The sequence below is a fragment of the Coenobita brevimanus genome, chromosome 30, assembly GCF_032717465.1.
Source record: "Coenobita brevimanus isolate Jiangsu-jjx chromosome 30, ASM3271746v2, whole genome shotgun sequence".
Classification (NCBI taxonomy): domain Eukaryota; kingdom Metazoa; phylum Arthropoda; class Malacostraca; order Decapoda; family Coenobitidae; genus Coenobita; species Coenobita brevimanus.
In genome coordinates, this window is record NC_136983.1 from 44,552,399 (window position 1) to 44,572,504 (window position 20,106).

Below are 20,106 nucleotides of genomic sequence, written 5' to 3' on the forward strand. Positions count from 1 at the left end.
GCTCACTATGTGGTACTGGCTGGATGATGTTTACAGAAAATGTAGATGCTCTTTCTGTTATAGATAGAGCCAGGATTCTGGGGGCTTAAATGATGAGTGAATAGAAGTGTGGCCCATTGGATTGGGTAAATTTAGGCCGTCTGGATGTGCTACTCCTCACCCTGCCATAGGTTGGGAAAGGAGGTCTGGATGATGATGATGATGATATCTTAGCTTTTATGAATTTTACTTTATGGAAAAGTCCACATGTGTTCAGCACTTACTGTATTTTAGTTTTTATTATATTGTGTACTGTACTTTTATTTATTGTTAGTGGGCACAGTTTGATGATTTGTATTATTAAGGTCTGTACAGTACAGTACTTTATGTTTTCACTGATTATCCACATATGAAAAGGTAATGATTGGACATACAGATTTCAACTTCAGCAAAGCCTTCAGGAATGGACCCCCTTTTTAACTTGTAGAACGTCCTATACAAGCCAAGTTACTGGTCTGCTTTTCAGCTATTGCGTCGTCTGGCTGGTGGTGGCCTGACGGAGGAGAATGTGGAGCTCCTGGTGTTGATGCGGGACCATCTCACTCGGGTCCAACGGCAGAAGAAGGCCACAGAAGCCACACGAGCCACACATCGCCAGCCCACACACAATGGAGTTGTAAGTAGAGTTACCTACTTGGACTTACAGAGGCTGGTAAACTTGCTGTGGTATATACACCTGTATTGTAGGTTCTGTCCACCCTTTGTAAAACAGTGGCAGGAGGTTACAGATGACAATTATTATGGTGTACTTGATGTTTGTGCTGCAGTTCTGTTTGCTGTATTTGATGCTGGTATATCAGTGTATTCTCTGATATATACAGTATATGATGATATATTATCTGTTGTATTTTGATGATGATATTCTTTATCTATTACATTCTCATTATTCAAGCTCTCAGGGGCACCCAAAAAGGGTATTAAAGGATTGGCTGGTACTTTATATGATGTTGATATGTTCTCTGTGCTTTATAACCTGATGCTGATGTGCTCTCTCTCAGATCAACCTGGAAGACCTCAAGAAAACTGTGCCAACACATCTTGCTGAACTTGTACCAGAAGATGGATCAATAGATATATCAAATCTGTACCTGTAAGTTGATACCTTGCCGTGCAAACAGTTGGAGACTGAAAGTAATGGTGTACTGAAACTGCGTTCAATTTGCTGGTAGTGCCTGATATGCCATCTGTTTAGTGAATCAGTTTGTCAGTCATATAATACTGCCACCAGTAGTCATTTTGCATCTTGGTACGCTACAAGTACCTTCACTCTTGTTGCTTGCTAGTGCTTACCGTGCCAGGTGCATAGTGGCAGAACTGCTGTGCTCTTGAAACTTTGTGCATGCAACTTGTCAGATTTCCTGTAAATTGCAGGAATAATGGTAAAGTTGAAATGGTCAAAACATTCCCGTGGATGGCATCAACCTATGCCAAACTTGGTATGTTGAGTATTGTACCCCCATTGTTTGTGTGTGCAAAGTTTTATTTGAAAATTGTTTCACAGTTTGTAGTTTTGTCACATACATGCATACAGTGACACCTCGAAATAAGAAAGGGATAGGGACAAAAAAAAAACTTTCGTAATCCGAAATTTTGTATATTGGAATGATTTTCCCCATTTAATATAAAGGGGGGGATGCGTTCCAAGACCCCATTGGACCCCCACTTAAACTTTACCCCTCCTGTTTAGAAGTATGCAGTACACGTATACAGTACTATACTGTTGTACGGACATAAAAAAATAAAACATACAACTAGTTACTGTAGTATTAGTACACTGTACAGTCAAATTAGACCTGTGCTGCAGCTGGAGAGTCATGTCGTTGATTTGGTGCTGAGTCACATGGTGGGACCCTATTACTCCTCTGGTACTTCCTCGACTGGTGCAGGTGTTTTTGAAGCTGTTGATGGTCAGAGTATGGTGCTGTTTCTTCTTGGCAGCTGGTTCCCCGGATGTTGGAGATGATGCAGGGCGCATGGGAATCATGGCGAAAATACAAAATGCGGAAGAACAGTGAAAAACTGCGTAACATACAGCAAAGCTGAGGGGAGAGGACGGACGTGACTTGACTGAGAAGCGCGCGAAAATGTGTTTACCAGAGAGGGGTTAATTTGTTTTCTCGCTGCAAGTGAGCGCGGTGCTGTGCAGCACGCCAGTTTTGAATTTTTCATATTTCCTCTCGTATCACTTTTCGTACCATCGAGACTGATACTTTTTTATTGTGGAATTTCTCCTACATTCATTTGCTTTCTTACCATCAGAAATTCGTACATCGAGTTTTCGTATTTCAAGGACTCACAGTACATACAAACTCCTTGTAAATAGTATATTTGATACAGATTCAAGAATTTGAAATTGTGCTGCATGTAGTATGGATACTGTATAGATAGGCTGATGACATGAACCCAGTTCATGTTCGAGATGCAGTAGCATTCTGTTCCAGCTAATGCCAGATGATTAATTCAGCTGAGAAGGAGTCATGGGAGCTGGAATTTTAATACTGTTACCATTAACCCTTACATGGTTGAAGTAACTACAGTATTCTATTCCAGTTAACACCTGATGATTTAATTAAACTGAGAATGAGCCATTATGGCTTGAATCTTTATAATGTCACCAGTATCATCATCATCATCAACCAATGTCATCTTTAATGTTTTATTCCAGTTAACACAAGAATGGGAAGCTGAGAGTTAATCCGTTCAATCAGATGAGGTACATTTTTATTTTTCATGATGCTACCAGACAGTTTTATTCATCCAAGGAAAGTTGTGTAGTTGCAAAGGGATTTATAAGGTTATGCATTCATTCACTCATTCATTCATCATCCAGTTTAAAGTCTTTCCTAAGCTGAATTCATCATCAGATTGAAAGGGTTGCATTTAAAACAGAACATCAAAAAGGTGACTTATAAAAAAAACTTACAGAATATTATTGCAGATCACAGCGAGGTTTGGTACAGAGTCCGAGTGCGACAATGAATGAGGAGTGGCAGGCGATGTTTGGCACAGCAGAGGAGCCTGTCACTATCAACAGAGCCACAGACAACAGGTGAACTGCTTTTGTAGAATAAACGTACAGAGTGTCTCAAGCTAATCCACTCCTAGATAGTGCTGAATTGTTGTAGTTAGTAGTTCATTCATGGTGTCTCAGTATCCCTCGACAGGGCTCTTGTTTGGTGAGCCACAGCTCACAAATGCGAGTAATTTTTCCCTTCAGCGAATAAATATTACATGCAAGTCGCCTTTTGGCGAGGAGGAAATACATCCACTTCAAAACCCAGTAAACTACAAAATAAGTAAATCTCACTTAAATGAACAAAAAACCACGTTGTGATCGATTATTAAGTCTTTCCTTGTCACCATTGTGAATGTTTAAAACCTCATTATATGATTCTAATCATCACAGTATGTAAAAATATAGATAAATATATTTATTGCTCCTAAAATATTTCGGCTTGTAGTCAGTTTGGCTACTAAATATTTATTTGGCTCATAAATCTGAAACCTCAGGAACCAAATGGCTCGCAACCATCGGCAGTTAGCAAGGGTCCTGCATGAAATCCAGTGATTTTTTTTTTTTTTTTTTTTTTTTTTTTTTTTTTTCATCCCCCAGGTGATGTTATTGAATTTTGAAAAGAGCTGTCATATTGAAGGGTTAAATAAAGTCTATGTCTGGCCTTTCCAGTTCAAAAAGTTAAATTTAAACTGAAATAAGTCTGGAGATAGCAAAAATAAAGCAAAAACACAGATATGTCTCTGGAATGAAAAAGATATTGTGGCATATGAAATAGGTTGGTCTTTTCCATCATTAGTTCAGAACCTCTAAGAAATTTTTGTCTGACACAGTATCATTCATTAACTCTTTCAGTGTGATGACAGTCTCTGTTGTTGGCAGGTCTGTGTCTCCCACTGATCTTGAGACAACCTCCCGCCCATCCACAGCACCCAGCACCAAAGTTGTCACTGGAGATATGGAGTCGAAAGGTGTTATAAGTAAGTGTTGTTTTTTATCATGAGCTCTTTCCTTATGATTTTTCTTACCTTGCTTTCTGAACCTTCCCTCAGTTCATCCTTTAGTGTGAAAGAGATCAGGATAGTGATAATCTAAACTGAAGGTGTTAACACTTGCAGCATGATGATGTATTTGAAGTTCCATTCTTCCATTTCCACTCACTTTTATTCAGCCTAGGTAGAAATGTGCTTGTGAATGGCTTAAAGGAGACAGTTTTGAACCCCTTCCCTGCAAAGTCTATCCCTAAAGCTGAATATAATCATCTGGAGATTAGAAGAGTAAAAAAAGGGTGACAAGCTTAGGATGAGGAGGTTAATGATTTTATGTGTGACTCATATTGCCCAACAGACTGTTGATGGGTCTCATTTGTTTCAGTTTCCTACTTCTTAGTACTTTTTTTTTTTCCATTTATTAATTGGAAATAGGGAGGGGATGAAAGCATTATGTTTATATACATGTCCACCACAGTTCTTAGTTTGGATTGTTTCAGTAGTGGTTCGTGTTGTTTTGAAGAGTGAGCTGGATATTGTTTTGAAGAATGGGTTGGGTGTTGTTTTGAAGAGGTTGATTGATATTGTTATGTTGTGTTTGTTTATTACGGGGAATGTTTCGGATGCTGTTTTGAAAAGCTTCATATTATTATCCAGAATGTATATCAAGCTGCAAAAAGGAGATGCAGAGCCTACTGCAGGTGCGTCGTGAGGAGCACCTGGAGTGTGTAAAGAAGCGGCGTGCCCTTGACACGTTAGCCTGGGATACCCGCTTACCTCCCCCAGGCTGGCGGCCTCGAGGACACCTGGTTGCCCACCTCCATGAACATCGCGGCGCTGTCAACAGGTTATGCACACATTCCTTTCCAGTCTGTCTTCCACATCATTGGTCTTCTCTTCCTTTCTCTCATACACTGTTTTGGTTAGTCTCTTCATTTGCTGCACATTGCAAAACCATCTCATGATCCAGCTAACAGTTGTCAGCCTGATAGTGTCAGGGCTTAAATTCTGGTGCGGGCAGCTGTGGACTCAGGTGTCCATCAACCCTTTGAGCTGGCAGGTAACTGTGTTAATGTGAATCATGCAGTGGCCTAGGATCCCAGGGTACTGGATGAATAACCCACCACAGGCTCAGAGGTATAAGTTAAGGAGATGAGCACTGTGGCTAAACGTCTCATGCATACTGCATGAGACGCTGGGTGGTAACCATATAACCAAATTCTGGCGCCTAGTGATTTAGTGGGTAATTACGGAGCTCTCATCGGATTGAGCCGGTGAAGGTTTATATCCAAGGGGTGGTTGGGGTTTATTGCTCACATGATGCCACTCAGGGATGAGTGAGGCTGGTCACTCTCATCGTAAATGTTAGGACCAACTTGCCTAGCCCCGGGCTCCTACGCTTCTCATGGGGCAACGTAGGATTGGATGATGTATGGATGGATCTCTGTCTATCTCTCTTTATATATATATATATAGATAGATGGATAGATAGATATACGTGGTGCTACCCAAAAGTTCCAGTAATCTGAATATTGTAGGAAAATAATTTACCTTATCTCCTAGCTCTCACTGTCGCCTTTGAAGTAGTCCCCTTGGGCATGTGTACAGTGGTCCCAGTGTTTTTCCACGAGTCCGTGCATCCCTGGAAGGCTTGAGGCATGATGGTCTTGAGTACCTCCTGCAATTCTGTCAGGATCTCCTCAGTCGAGTCAAATCGACGCCCTTTCAGTCGTAAGTTCAGCTTAGGAAACAGGAAAGAGTACAGGGGGCAAAGTCAGGCGAATAGGGTGGGTGGGGAATGACTACCGTGTTAGTGGAAGCCAGGAACTGCCGGACAATAATTAATGTTTAGGCGGGGGTGTTGTCATGATGCAGGACCCAGTCCTTGTTATTCAACCATTCTGGACATTTGTGGTGGATGTTCTCTCTCAGACACTGCAAAGCATCACAGTAAAACTTTCCGATGACAGATTGACCAGGTGGGTTGAATTCCTTGTGAGCAATCCCTTGGATATCGAAGAAAACGATCAACATCAACTTGACATTGCTGCGCCATTGGTCCGCCATTGCAAAACCGCCAAACCACCTACACGCCATGTTACAATAATATGCATAGCTCAACAACACATCTGCTCACAGACACGGCTGGGACAACACTGACAGACACGGGGTGCTGCTAACTCCTCCTAGCAGCAAAAGGCAAAACTGAAAACGGTTGGCTCCCTCTGTTCAAATTACTGGAACTTTTGGGTAGCACCTCGTGTATATATATAATATATATATATATATATATATATATATATGTCTATCTATCTATCTATTGCCAGACGCCTCAATCCCGTTTGGGGTGGCCACAAACAAATCGCCTCCAAGTCGCCCTGTCCCCCGTCATTTCACTGCCCTGCTCCCAACTCACACCCCCCTCTCTCATATACCTCTCCACCCCATCCCTCCATCTCATCCTCGGCCTCCCCCTCCCTCTTCCCCCCTCCACCTCACTCACATACACTCTCTTTGTCAGTCTTTCACCCTCCATCCTCTCCACATGGCCAAACCACCTCAGTGTGTTCCTCATAACGCTTCCTATCACATCCACATCCACACCACAACGCTCCTTTATATCCTCATCCGTCAGCCTGTCTCTCCACGTGACTCCACAGGCTCCTCTTAAATAACTCATTTCCACTGCTCTCACTCTTGACTTGAGTCCTTCCAACAATGTCCAAGCTTCACTTCCGTACGTTAGAGTTGGTATCACAATACTGTCATGTAGTAACTTTTTCACTTCCATGCTCACTTCCCTGTTTCTTATCACTGCTTTCAAAGAACCAGCAACCTTTCTTCCCTGCTGTACCCTTTCAAGCACTTCACCCTCCAAACCTCCATCCTTACTCATCACACTACCCAAATACTTAAACGTACTCACATTTTCCAATTCCTCACCATCCAACCTCGCTGTACATTCACTAACTTCACCTCTCTCAAAGACCATCACTTTACTCTTCCCTACATTCACCTTTAGGTTCCGTTTCTTACACACTCTCAAACTCATCCACCAAGCCTTGCAGCTCCCCTTCGTCTTCACTCAACAACACAGTATCATCTGCAAACAACAGTACAGGGAGTTTCCAAACACTATCCTCTCTTACCAGGGCCACTCCAACATCCACTACCCTACCTTGTACCTCTTTTATTACCCCATCCATGTACAGATTGAACAACCATGAAGACATGACACATCCCTGTTTCAAACCAACTTTCAAAGAGAAAAATTCACTTAGTTCACCATCCACACGCACTGTAGCCTTCGCACCATCGTACATACTCTTCACAGCATTCAGCAACTTCCCATCTACTCCATATATTCTTAACACTTTCCACAATCCTTGTCTATCCACCCTGTCATATGCTTTCTCCAAATCCATGAAAGCCGCATACAACTTCTTTCCCTTCTCTAGAAACTTTTCCACTAAAGATCTAAGAATGAATATCTGATCTACACAACCTCTTCCCTTCCTAAAGCCTCCCTGTTCTTCTCCAACTAATTTCTCTGTTCTTTCTCTAACTCTGTCTATAAGTATCCTACCATACACTTTTCCTAGTATACTAAGAAGACAAATGCCCGTATGATTACCACACACTTCTTTTTCCCCTTTTCCTTTGTACAGGGTAATAATTATACCTGACTTCCAATCCTCCAGGACTCTACATTCCTCCCAGGCCAATCTGCACATCTTCCACATCCATTCTACTACTATCTCTCCCCCATGCTTCAGCATTTCACCACACACTCCATCAATTCCTGGGGCTTTCCCCGATTTAACTTTCTTCATTGCTTCCACAACTTCTATCCTACTGATTTCTTCCTGTCTTCTCACCTCCCTCCTTCTCCCAGCCATGTATGTATGTATACATATATATATATATATATGGTTGTGTGTGTTTACGTGCATGCATGCACGTACTGTGTAGTTAGGCATGCCCTTGATAGTTCTCTCAGTTTCATACTTTCTCATTCCTTGTTTCTGGATCCCATGTCAATCCATCCTCTGAATTTATCTTTTATTTATTTATTTTTTAACACCCAGTTGCTGTATATACAAACAAGTTATGTACAAAAATTTTTAACTTATTCTTTCTGTGGTCATCAGACTGATACCCATTGGTGACTCTTCCATCTATGCCAGCTGCTCTACTGATGGCACCGTCAAGGTGTGGGATTGTTACCGCATTGAGCGCAAGTTCTCCATTAATAGGTGGGTCATTGGCTTCAGGTTCTAGTTAATTGTGTTACTTCACACATGTAACTCTTATGTATGTGGTATTTATTTCCCCCAGTTAATTCTGTCACTATTAATCTTTCCATAGTCAAAATAACTCTAGTATGCTGTTCCAGCTGACACTAGATTAGTTGATTCCATTAGAGTGAGTTATAGGAGCCTGAGAGTGTTAAGTACCACAAGTCTGCATTAAGATCATCATTGTATAATAAAAACATCATCAGTTCAGGTTTTCTGTCAGTAATTGGGTGGTTTGCCTAATCATGAAATTGTGTTATTCTACACTGTGGTGCTGACACGGAGCTTACACATGTTAGTGCTGTCCGCCTTGGGTGGAGCTAAGCAGCTGTGGCATCCACTCAGGAACCACACCTTTTATTTCCATTTACCTTTCCCAGGGAAGTACCCTAGAGCCAAACCGCCTCATATTTCCCTGCATCTTGCCATAGGAAGACCCTACACAAGGGGGTGCTGGTTCCCTTTACAGTGTATTTACTGTACTGTATTGGTAGGATGGCCCTACAGAAGCAGTTGCTTACCTGGGATTGGCAGCTCTCCTTGCTCAGACAAACTGGGGTTATGTAATAATGAATGCCAACTCTGTATTATAACTGCAACATAGAAAAACTTTCTTGTACACTCTCTTCCTGATGCCAGTCTTTGTAACTTATATGTGAATACAAGTACTGAACCAGAACTTTCATGTAATGAATGCTGTTTCACACTGCAGTTTTGGTCTGCCAAATACCTGTAGAGAAATAGTGCCTCTGATTCATTCATTCATCATTCATAAGGAATCTTTTTCGTGCACTGTTGAGTGATAACCATATAACCAGCAAAAAGATGGCTGGTGGTCAGGTGGTGTAAGGTGCTCACATTGTAGTTGGCACTGAAGGTTTATATCAGGAATTGCTGGTGTGCACTGCTCACATAATGCCACTGAAACTGGTCATTATTTCCTTACATGTTCCGAGTGAGTAGCCTGGGCTCCTGTTTGTCAGATGGGGCAGTAAAGATGTAATGCTTCATTACTGGTACAGTTTTTTTGTACATTGCACAGCCCTTCAGTGTGGTGACATATTTTAGATTATTTTTGCTGTTTTCAAGTAATTTATTCAGCTCAGGAGAGGTTTTTGAAACTTCATAGGTTAGACATTTTTTGTGGCTTTCAGTAATCTCTTCACTACCAGAAGTCTTCCTTGGATGAATGTAATCATCTGAAGACAGCAAAAATATGCCAGTATAATACAGCATTACACTCGATGAAAGGTGGGGATGTTGTGAAAAATTACTGCATTGTCTCTTCGTTCCAGATCTAAAGTAACATATAGCCGGCAAGGAGGGTCCATTACATCACTGGCGTCCTGTCTCACCAACCAAAGTCTAGCATCAGCCTCAAGCAACGGGTCTATACATGTTGTTAAGTGAGTACTCTGTGTATTGCACTCTGTCTGTGACACTGTTCCATTTATTCTGACAATAAAGCTGAATTATGCCCTTAACTTGAAAGCTGAGCCATGATTAATTAATATGACTTACTTGTGACATTAAAGGCTAAATTAATCAGGAAACAGTTTATGACATTGAGTGTTGACCAGATAACCAGAAAATGGATGCTCTAATTATATCAATCCTTCTAACCTTATGTGTAAAATTGCCGATATCTACACTTGTCCTGACTCACACAGCCACCAAACATCAAACACAAATGATCAGATTAGAATGTATATGGCAGAGGCAGAATAAAATAATAAATACTTAAAAAAAAATGGTGGTTGATAACTGTAGCTGTGAGAGTGAGCTGTTCATCCTGTATATTAATATCCCTTATAAACACAGGTACTGTAATACCTAGATTTATACAGTAGCCTACGTGTCCGTATGGTATTTTTTACTTTTATTTGCAGGATAGATAAGATGAGTTTGATAAATAGCAGACAGCTTAACACTGATGAAGATGGGTATGTGGTGGATATGAACTATTTTGACACAGGTAAGTCAGTCCCATAATTATTGCCTTATTATTATTTTATGATGTGTAATAATTTGATGCTGGAAACATGTGGCAAAGAGTATTCCAGATTATATTAACTCTTGCTGCAGTGATGTTTATTTGATGTTATATTTGCCTCTGCTAGACTAAGTTGTTCAGGTTAGCCCCTTCAGCCATGACCTATATTTTAATGAATTCTTACTACAGGCTGTATTTTCAGATGAGTTTATTCAGCTCAGAAGAGACTTACAAAAAGGTTAGATGCAGCCTTCATCAATCCCCTTTCCACCAAAGGGAATAAAATAATATAGAGATAGTAAGATGAAAATATAAAATGTGTAACAGAACTGAACAGGTTAATAGAAATCTCATTGGTTAAAAGTCTGCCATAATCCCAGTACTAACAGATGTCTGAACTCTGGTGGCGGCAGTTTAAAAAAATATGTATATGTTGATGGCTATTGGCAACCAATATAGGAAGTACAGCAAGTGACAAAACTGTTTCTGTATTTTGTCTGGGGATTATTTTCAGTTGAAAAAAGAAAACAAGTTTCATCTTAAGTTATGTTTGGGTGACATGGAGTCAGCTTTGGGCCCCTGTTAACTGCATGGAGAGATGCAACCTCAGTGTACATCCAGGAACTAAACTTCACACTATTCCGTGTATCTTGCTGTGGTGAGGTGCTGTCAGCCACAAGGGAACATCAATTCACTGCACAGGACAAGAGGCTTGACTGATGTGTAAATGATTGTGTGCTCCATTCACTGGGTACAGTATTTTGTTGATAGTTCATGCACATTTTAAATTTTTCTCTCATTGTTTCTGGATCCTGCCATACCCCATCCTGAGATAGGAAAAAACAAGGTTATGATGATGATAATATATGTCTTTTTTCCAGATCAATATAAGTAAAGTTTCTTATATTTTTCTCTCATCAGGGTCACAGAGTGTTTTGACGTATGCCACAGTGTTTGGTTCAATAGTTGGGTGGGACCTGCGTGCTCCTGGTACAGCATGGAAGCTGGACAATGGCCCTAGAAAAGGTTTGTAAGTGATTTGGTTTGCACAGAGCAACACTATTCGTGTCTGAGGCATTGTAAGCAGTTTAACAGGTGTAAGGCACTTGAGGGAGATGCCATGATGCAGAACAGTCTGGTTTTGTAAACATCTCTCAGCTCTGTTGTGTTCCCTAAAAGGAGGAAGGTGGACTTAATAGTGTGAACTTCAGCCTGCAGTCCACTGGGTTCATATGCAGTTGAGTGTGGGTTGGTGGCAACAATAACAGCAAGTGGTTTGGTTTGGACATATACTGTATTACATTAGTGTAAGGTTTTGAAACCATAATTAATATATGGAGGAAGAAGTTTTTGTTGTTGTTGAGTAACCTCAGTCTGTCTAAGCAGACCCATGAACTGTAGGCAAGCAGCTGCTCCCTCCGGTCTGTCCCTTGCGGCTAACAATGTTTTGCCACAGTGAGGTACTGGGGGGTGTTGCTGATTATTGCCATTTGAGAGTACATGAATGGTTCATTTCACTGGACACTGTTGATAGTTCTTGTACATTTCTTCGTTCATCCATCCATCCATCATCCAATCCTTAGTTGCCCCATGAGGAGTGTAAGAGCCCAGGGCTAGGCAAATTGGTCCTGACATTTAAGATGAGAGTGACCAGCCTCACTCATCCCTGAGTGGCATTATGTGAACAATAAACCCCAGCCACCCATTGGATATAAACCTATACAGGCTCCATCCGATTGGGGCGCCTCAATTACGCACTAAACCACCAGGCACCAAAATTTGGTTATATGGTTACCACCCAGCATAGTAAATGGTTTCCTGGTGTACAGGAAACCATTTGGCTTGTCACTCAGTGTAGAGTCACCCATAGGCATAAGGAAGAGGAATGAATGAAGGAAAGAAAGACAGAAGAGGAAGTGCAAAATCACCCATAGGCAGAAGGATGAGGAATGAATGAAGGAAAGAAAGACAGAAGAGGAAGGAAGGAAGAGAGGAAAGGGCAGACACCCAAAGCAGCACTACATTGAGTGAGTGGATGGTGAGTGCCCCCACTGTACCTCTTCTTATTTCTGATGATGATGATGATGTACCCTTTTCCTGTATGGCACAGGAGTGATCACATCCTATGCACTGGAGGGGACACAGAGTTGGCTGGTAGCAGGCAGTAGCAGTGGGCATCACGTATGTTGGGACCTGCGATTCTTGCTGCCCATCTCCACCATCACACACCCAAATGGTACCGGTAATGCAAAATGTATTTTGTACTCTGGCACTCTTACTTGGCCTGAATTTACCATCAGTACATCTTCAGTGCTGAATTGTTACAAAAGATTAACACTAAAATATGATAGTGAAATTTGTCTACTGCAACTTGATCTCATCTTGCTGTTTCTTCACCAAGAGTGCTGGGCTGTAATGAAAGATTAACAATAGAATATGTTGTATGTCACAGTGAATGGAATGGATATAGAACCATAATTTTTTTTTTTAATTATACGATTGAGCTGTAACAAGAGATTAACTGTAGAATATGATGCTGGTAACAGAGAAGTCCTGTGGAAAGGATGTAGAGTCATAGTATTGTTTTATTCTGCAACTGAACTTTGGGAAATGAGCTGCAAAGAAATGAAAATATCCATCAAGTTATGGTAGATGGATGAACTTTGCTACCAGACAATAAGGCGTCATTTTAAATCATTTTGTTTGGCCTGTGTCTCGACTATTATACATCCCAGTGATAATGTCAAGCCCATACTGTAATATTTTCATCTTAACTTGGCAGAGAGTTTTGTCCTCATGGAACCTATTTCCAGCAGTTCAGTTGCAGAATAAGACAATACTTAAGCCCTCTTGCCATAGCACTTCTTTGTGACTAGCATCCTCTTTTCATGTTAATATCATTGTACAGCTCAGGTCAACATCCTTTCCTTGGCATTTTTTGTGACTAACACCATATTCTGTTGTTAATTTCTTGCTGAAGCTGAAAGGTAGTTTTCCCTAATGGCGGGAGACAGGCTGATGTGGAGACAATTTGTTCATGATACTTCTTAAGCATCTGGCTATAGATAGATAAATGCTGGGGATTCTCTCTCTCTCTCTCTCTCTCTCTCTCTCTCTCTCTCTCTCTCTCTCTCTCTCTCTCTCTCTCTCTCTCTCTCTCTCTCTCTCTCTCTCAACCCAAACTCACCCCATCCTTAGTTAATGAAAAGGTCAGGATGATTATGATGGTGGTGGTGATGATGATTGTGGCAGTGGTGAAGGTGGTGATGATGGTGATGTATATACACAGCGGCTGGTGTGCGTCGTGTGAGCATGCATCCCAAGCAGGGTTCGTGGGTGGTGTCAGCTGTGAATGGGAACAACGAAATCTCCATGTGGGATATGGAGACACAGTCCAGACATATGACACTCTGGGCCAGTAGTAAACCACCATTATCAAGAACCGAGGTTAGTATCTACTCTGAATTATCTGCACACGTGTTAGGCATATGTTAGGGCTTTAACACTTATATAGTATATTTCCTGTTTACTTATCACATATCCCTACTGACTTTTAAAAATTCGTTGAGTGTATTGCTTTAAAAGTGGAACACATTCTTTCCAGTTCCCTCTTCTCTGAATCCCCTTTTATACATACATACATACATCTCTATGCTAATCTGTAGGTGTGGAGTGTTGATGATTATTTTGTTGATTTTGTCACATCTTAGTCTGCAAATATGAAATTTACAGACTTGTTTGTGAACCACCATCTTCATTAAGTGTAGTGTGGTCTCTGAATTAGTCCTGATCTGTTCACCCAGCCCTTCCTTTGAGCTGTATGTAATTGTCTGGGATTAGCCAGATGATGGGGAAAAAATCTCAGTCCAAAGAGGTTAAGTGATTATAGGGGAATAAGTCTGGGATGTTAAAGGTAGCAATTTTCTGTGTTGCTAACCACTACTTCTCTATCTACCCGTGTGTAGTAGGGAAGGATGATGAGTGTATATTGGGTTGATGAAGATACTGATAGCAATTTTATCTTCCTAATATGTAGATATGCAGTGATATTGAGACGTTGATGATAGTGATAACAAGTTTTGTTTTCCTGACTGACATTTGTGCAATATAGTGCTTTTGTATGTGGGCAGAGTTAAAATATTATTGATGATTGTCTTTTTGTTTTATTTTTCTTCTTCCCTTCCTCTTATTCCATCTTCCAAAATAAGTCTTGCCGTAGCTTTGTGTGATTTGAAATTGGTGTGGAACATTGATGATGATTTTGATCATTTTCCATCATCCTGATGTATAGACTAGCAACAGCAGCATTTGTGGGTTACAGGTGTACCAGGATGTCTCTTTTCCTAGACATACAGAGATGTTGATGATGTTTATAATGCTTCTCCCTTTTAACTGATAGACATGCAATGACTGTTTTTATGATGTATATGTGGGCCAGTGTGATAGAGATGTTGATTTAATGATTTTCTGTCCTCTTCACAAGCATGTAGTGATGTTGATATTTATTGCAGTTTTTTTCCTAACTTTAAATGTACAGCACTGATGATACAAATAGCAATTTTTTTCTTATCCTAACCTCCAGACATGCAATGACAGTGTGTGTGGGCTGCATGTGGGGCAGGGTGACAGGGGCGTGTATGTGTTGGCAGGCGGGACAGACGCTCGCCTTCGCTACTGGGACCTCTCTCAACCTGAGTTGTCGTATATTGTCTGTCATGCTGCTAATGATTCATACTTGCATTGTCCCGTATCATACAGGTAATGTCATGTTTGATATATGAACATGTAATTTTGTATTATACTGTTCATACTGATTTTTGAAGGACATTTCTTAAATCTTTATGGCTATTCAGTGTACTAAGTAGCCATAAGGATTCCATAAATGTCCATCACAAATTAATGGCTCACTTCAGCGTCACAGTTTAAGCTTTAAGTATACTGCATTAACTAGGAGACAAGCTGAGACCTTTTTTCTAATACGTATTTAATTTTTTTCTTTCATGATGTTTTCTCACCACTACATTTGCTAAATGAATTTTTAAGAGGTTTTATGTTTTAGGCTGACTGGATGCGCTCTTGTATCATGTATCTGCTAATTACATAAGTCTTATGTATGGGTGTAGGGTACAGTTAAATGTGTACGTGTGTGCTCCAGTAGCCATCATTCATTTGTTATACATATACTGTATTGTCTTTGGATCTCATTATCAGCACTCAAGGTGATGGTTGATGCAGTGTCATGTTGTGCACTTTTTCCCTGAGAGGCTAAGAGTTCCCCTTATGTAAAAGACTTTGAATCTCTTTGTAACTGGATTTTGTACCAAGTGTCCTCCAAATGTCATCTTAAATAGTATTCTCATCACAGCTTTTATGTTTAACCTATTCTTTTCCAATTTCTGAATCTTTACCTCCCATTTCTGTGTTAGTGGAGAGTTGGGCTGTGGTGTTCATGATAATAGAGATAATAATGATGATGATAGCATTGATTTCAGAGTGCCATGATGTGTTCAGATGGAAGAAATTATATCCACATATTGAAGTAGTATTTATTAACATACAGTACAACAGACTGACTGATATTTATGCAACAACCACTAGTATGTGAGCATAATTCTTCCAGTAGTGTTAATGATGGCTATGTAAATTAAGAGAGAGAGAGGGAGAGAGAGAGCAAGGGGCACTGAGAGAGAAAAACAAGTTAGAGAGAGAGAAGGAGGAGATGGGGGTGGAGGCAAGTGCTGTAAATGATAAGGCCTTACATTATTGCCCTGACAGCTCTCGTGTTGTGGATGGGACAGAGGTCATCGTGGAGACGGTGAACAGGTCTCGGTCGGTTCCAGCCAGTGGGGATACCACGCCCAAGAGAGGCCCTGACCAGCCTCCTCCCGGACACAAGGACATCATTACTGACGTTATTGTTATGAACGACCCACAGAGATTAGTTATTACATCAGCTAGGGACGGCACCATTAAGATGTGGAAGTAACAGGAAATGGTAAGATTCGGACATAGAGGTATCATCACAGACACAGAGACGTAAGCTTTGACATCATTGGCACATTAGTATTTTCATTCATCTACAGGGATTAGTTAGTACATCAGCCAAGGATGGAACAAGTTAAGATCAGGAAGTGATGGTACAGGGTAACAGCTTGACATAAAGACATCATTATGGACACCATCATTGACATCTTTGGAGACACTGATTTATTTAATTTATTATTATGGCTCATCTAGGCATCAGTTATTACCTTAGCAAGGGATGGGAGATGTATGATTGGGAAGTTAATGGTGAATGATAACAGCTAGACACAAAGGGTTGTATTGTTGTGAGCTGAGGATGGCTTGATACTACCTATGTATTTTTTTTTTTTTTTTTCATATACCCAGACTGCTTCCCCCAAGAAAGAGGGATAACCGAGACAGGACAACACACTCCCAATTTACTCATCCACACACACACATTTATTCGTATCTTAGCCCCAAGGGGAGAAGGGACAGATCCTCACTGCACCACACCACACGAGGGTCAACTGCACAGTGCAATCAGTGACATCTGCAGCAGGGCCTGACGGCAGAGCTGGTTTACACATCATAATGGACCCATCCCCTTACACATTAATACTCTATTTCATATTATTTATATTATTTTAGCATTGACAATGTTTGAATAAATAACATATGGTAGGATTCAAGTGTGCCTTGTGCGGAAACAGAATAGGAAGGAAGAAATGGTAGAGACCCTCCTATAGTGAAATGAATTCAGCCTAAAGGTGGAGCCCGGATTAAAGGAGCTGGAATGGAAAGTGAGTGGGATTGTGGCCCACTCAGATGGACAAGCTTTGGTTAATATCTCAATCTTTCAGTTTTTTCTGGTTCTCTAGACCCTGCCTCACCTCACTCTAGGGTGGGAAAGGAGGTCTGGATGATGATGAGGAGGAGGAATCGCAGAAATTATAGTTTGTTCATTTTAATTAGGTAGATGAGAATGGAGGGATAGAGTGGAGAGATATAGGAGAGAGGGTGTGTGTGAGCTGGGGGAAGGGCAGTGAAATGGTGGGGGACAGGGTGACGAAGTGATTTGTTTGTGGCCACCCCTTACAGGATTGAGGTGTCTGACAGTTGACAGATAGATACTTTTATCCTTTTGCAGCCTTTTCCCTTCAGCAAATTTGCAGAAAAAACAGCAGCAGCAGCAACAACAACAATAACCTCACCATATCATTAGATTGGAATGTGGGTTGACATGATGATTTAGGTGATGATAAAGTTAGAGTATGTATGATTTTGTTTAGCATCTTTTATTTCTCATTGCTGGTCTCTGGTGCTCAGTTTATATTCAGTTTATATATTTTTTCACAGTTTAGGGACCTGTTGGAGAGAAGGGGTTAATTGGAGAGTGTTGCCACAGAAACCTCTACTCTCAGATGGCCTAGTATTTTTTTTTATTTTGCTCAGGGAAGAGACAAGCCCCTACACTCCCGATCTGGGTGCTGGATGGATGGGTAGGTGAGAGGTGTAGTGTACTGTTGGTAAATAAGGCATTCTTTTCATAGATCTGATTTTTTTTCACAGTAAGATAGTGCAGTAACAATTTTTTTACTTGTACAGAATGAAAATTGTGTGGATGGTGTACCCAGGAAGTGGAGCTGAGAATTTTAAAGCCACTTTGAATGTTTCACTAGGCACTGTTGATGGCTGTACAACTTTAATGCTCTCTGACTTTTATTTCTGATCCTACCCATTGCCGTTAATAGTGGGGAATAGGTCAGGGAATGACGGATGATGATGATGAGGAGGAGGGAGAGGATAATAATGATGATGGTGTAAGGGGCCATGATTAGTCCTTTAATATAATGACCCTTTTTTTCCCGTCTCCTGACAAGGTTATACAGCTGCAAGAATGACTTTTTGAATTGAAGGAGTTAGACGTATATTGTATTAACATCTTTGTTGCTACAAGTCTGTCTGAAATTGAATAAAAAGATCAAGTGGTAAGAAAAGCAGAATTATAAGGGCAATAGACCCATGCTAAAAAGGACTAATTGGGGGAAAGCCAGGTCTGTTAAAGCCAGTAGTCCGTTATATCCAAAGTGGGGTTTCAAGTGCATGTTTGAAAATAAATGAGTACAGTAGCATGTTCAAGTACTAGAAATGTAAACTATTCCCATTTTACACTAACTCTGCCCATAATTTCACCCTTTTGCAGCTTATTTCACATCTTTGTCCTAGCACATCTTCTTGACTGGTACAGTATTACTATCGTCTCTTGTTACAGCTCAGCAGACACGATGGAGAGAGGGCATTTGCAGGCCAGGTTAGAGTAAAAAGGGTAGGAAAAACATGTATTACGCCCCATTCAAGGGACGTTATTCAATGTAGCCAGTGAAAGTTCTGTGGGCTTCATGATGTCCATTGAATCTGATGTCCACTATGCTGGGGTTTGCTATAGTGAGGGTCTGCTGTTCAGCGTCATATTGAAGGGATTATTAAACCATGGCATGAGAAAGAGTTAACTGAAAATATGGTAATGGGACTTATGATTGTGAAGTGAGGTTGGGGGCAGTGTTAGAAGAGGTTAATCTTATGTGGCATGGAAGAAGAGAGTGGACCAGTAATTGTTGAAAGAAGAGGAAGAGGAGTGTTTGAAAAAATGAAAGTTATACAGTGAGAACGAGCTTGCTGGAGTAAGTTCTGTATTGGACATGCCTTGTTGAATTCCCTGGAGGGAGCAAAGTGTTAGAGATGACGATGATAAATGTCTAGCCTCCAGTCAGTCGTATATGAAGTGTAGGTTCCATACAAGGCAGCTGGTTCCATGTAATCCAGAAAGCCACATAATACGTTGGGTGGTAGCCATATAACCAAGAAATAAATGCCTAATGTGGTAGTGGTTTAGGCAGTCCAGTGTGATGTGGCTCATGAAGGTCTAAATCCAAGGAATGGTGGCATATATATTGGGTTTATTGCTTATATTATGCTACTCAGGGGAAGGGAGGGGTCATTCCTGCATTAACCCAGTCACGTAACTTATAGTACAGTATACAGTATTATTGCATCTCCAGATAATTTTATAATTTTGAGAGATTTTTTTCTAGCTGAATAGGTTAGATAATCATGTAGCCTTGATTAACATCTTCAATATGAGAGATCTACCCAAAGCTGAATAAAATCGTCTGGGGGGAGCCTGAAGAGAATTATATTAAGAAAAAGTATGCCACCAGAATGAAGGAACAAAATGTGTGAACTAAATCGCCTAGCCCCGGGCCCCTACACTTTCAGGGTTGTTATGGATATATTACCTGTATCCATTGGTGGAAATGTGTAAATACATAAGGGGTTTTATTCCTCAGTGTGAATCATAGTTTTGTACATATCACAGCACCTTCACTGAATTATGCTTTAAAATTGTACAGTATGGCCTAGATATAAGTCACTTATTTTTAATGTATATATATTTTGTAACTAATCACAATTTTGATGTAGTTTATTATTCTTATCTTGCAGTCAAATTTATTCAGCATGGGGTGGAATTTTCAAACTGGAGGGTTTTGATAAATTGTTCATTAAGGCTTTCACTGTGAGAGATCTTCCTCACGCTGACTAAGGCTCTTCTGATGATGAAAATGAAAAGTGTGTTGTGCTGAAGGGGCTAACCATTCCATTCTAGTGACAGTTTTTATTTTATTCTTGATGCTGCTGGAGGATTGTTTTCAGCTTAAGAGTGCATCTAAGCAGTGAAGGGCTTAATGAAGGCTGTATCTGACCCCTTCC

At 40.7% G+C, this 20,106-nt stretch overlaps 1 protein-coding gene across 1 annotated transcript in view; it reads left to right on the forward strand.

Moving 5' to 3' along the window:
- Nucleotides 1–17,802, forward strand: part of LOC145395186 (phosphoinositide 3-kinase regulatory subunit 4-like) — a 46,629-nt gene extending 28,827 nt beyond the window's left edge. Inside the window, exons 17-30 of the mRNA XM_080268875.1 lie at nucleotides 506–655; nucleotides 1,038–1,129; nucleotides 2,978–3,088; nucleotides 3,935–4,032; nucleotides 4,699–4,888; nucleotides 8,193–8,297; nucleotides 9,635–9,745; nucleotides 10,229–10,314; nucleotides 11,254–11,358; nucleotides 12,443–12,568; nucleotides 13,622–13,779; nucleotides 14,915–15,090; nucleotides 16,108–16,327; nucleotides 17,695–17,802. Coding sequence (XP_080125001.1) covers nucleotides 506–655; nucleotides 1,038–1,129; nucleotides 2,978–3,088; nucleotides 3,935–4,032; nucleotides 4,699–4,888; nucleotides 8,193–8,297; nucleotides 9,635–9,745; nucleotides 10,229–10,314; nucleotides 11,254–11,358; nucleotides 12,443–12,568; nucleotides 13,622–13,779; nucleotides 14,915–15,090; nucleotides 16,108–16,318 — 1,719 coding nt within the window. The 3' untranslated portion in view covers nucleotides 16,319–16,327; nucleotides 17,695–17,802. The remainder of the gene's footprint in view (nucleotides 1–505; nucleotides 656–1,037; nucleotides 1,130–2,977; nucleotides 3,089–3,934; nucleotides 4,033–4,698; nucleotides 4,889–8,192; nucleotides 8,298–9,634; nucleotides 9,746–10,228; nucleotides 10,315–11,253; nucleotides 11,359–12,442; nucleotides 12,569–13,621; nucleotides 13,780–14,914; nucleotides 15,091–16,107; nucleotides 16,328–17,694) is intronic.
- The last annotated feature ends 2,304 nt before the right edge of the window (nucleotides 17,803–20,106 follow it).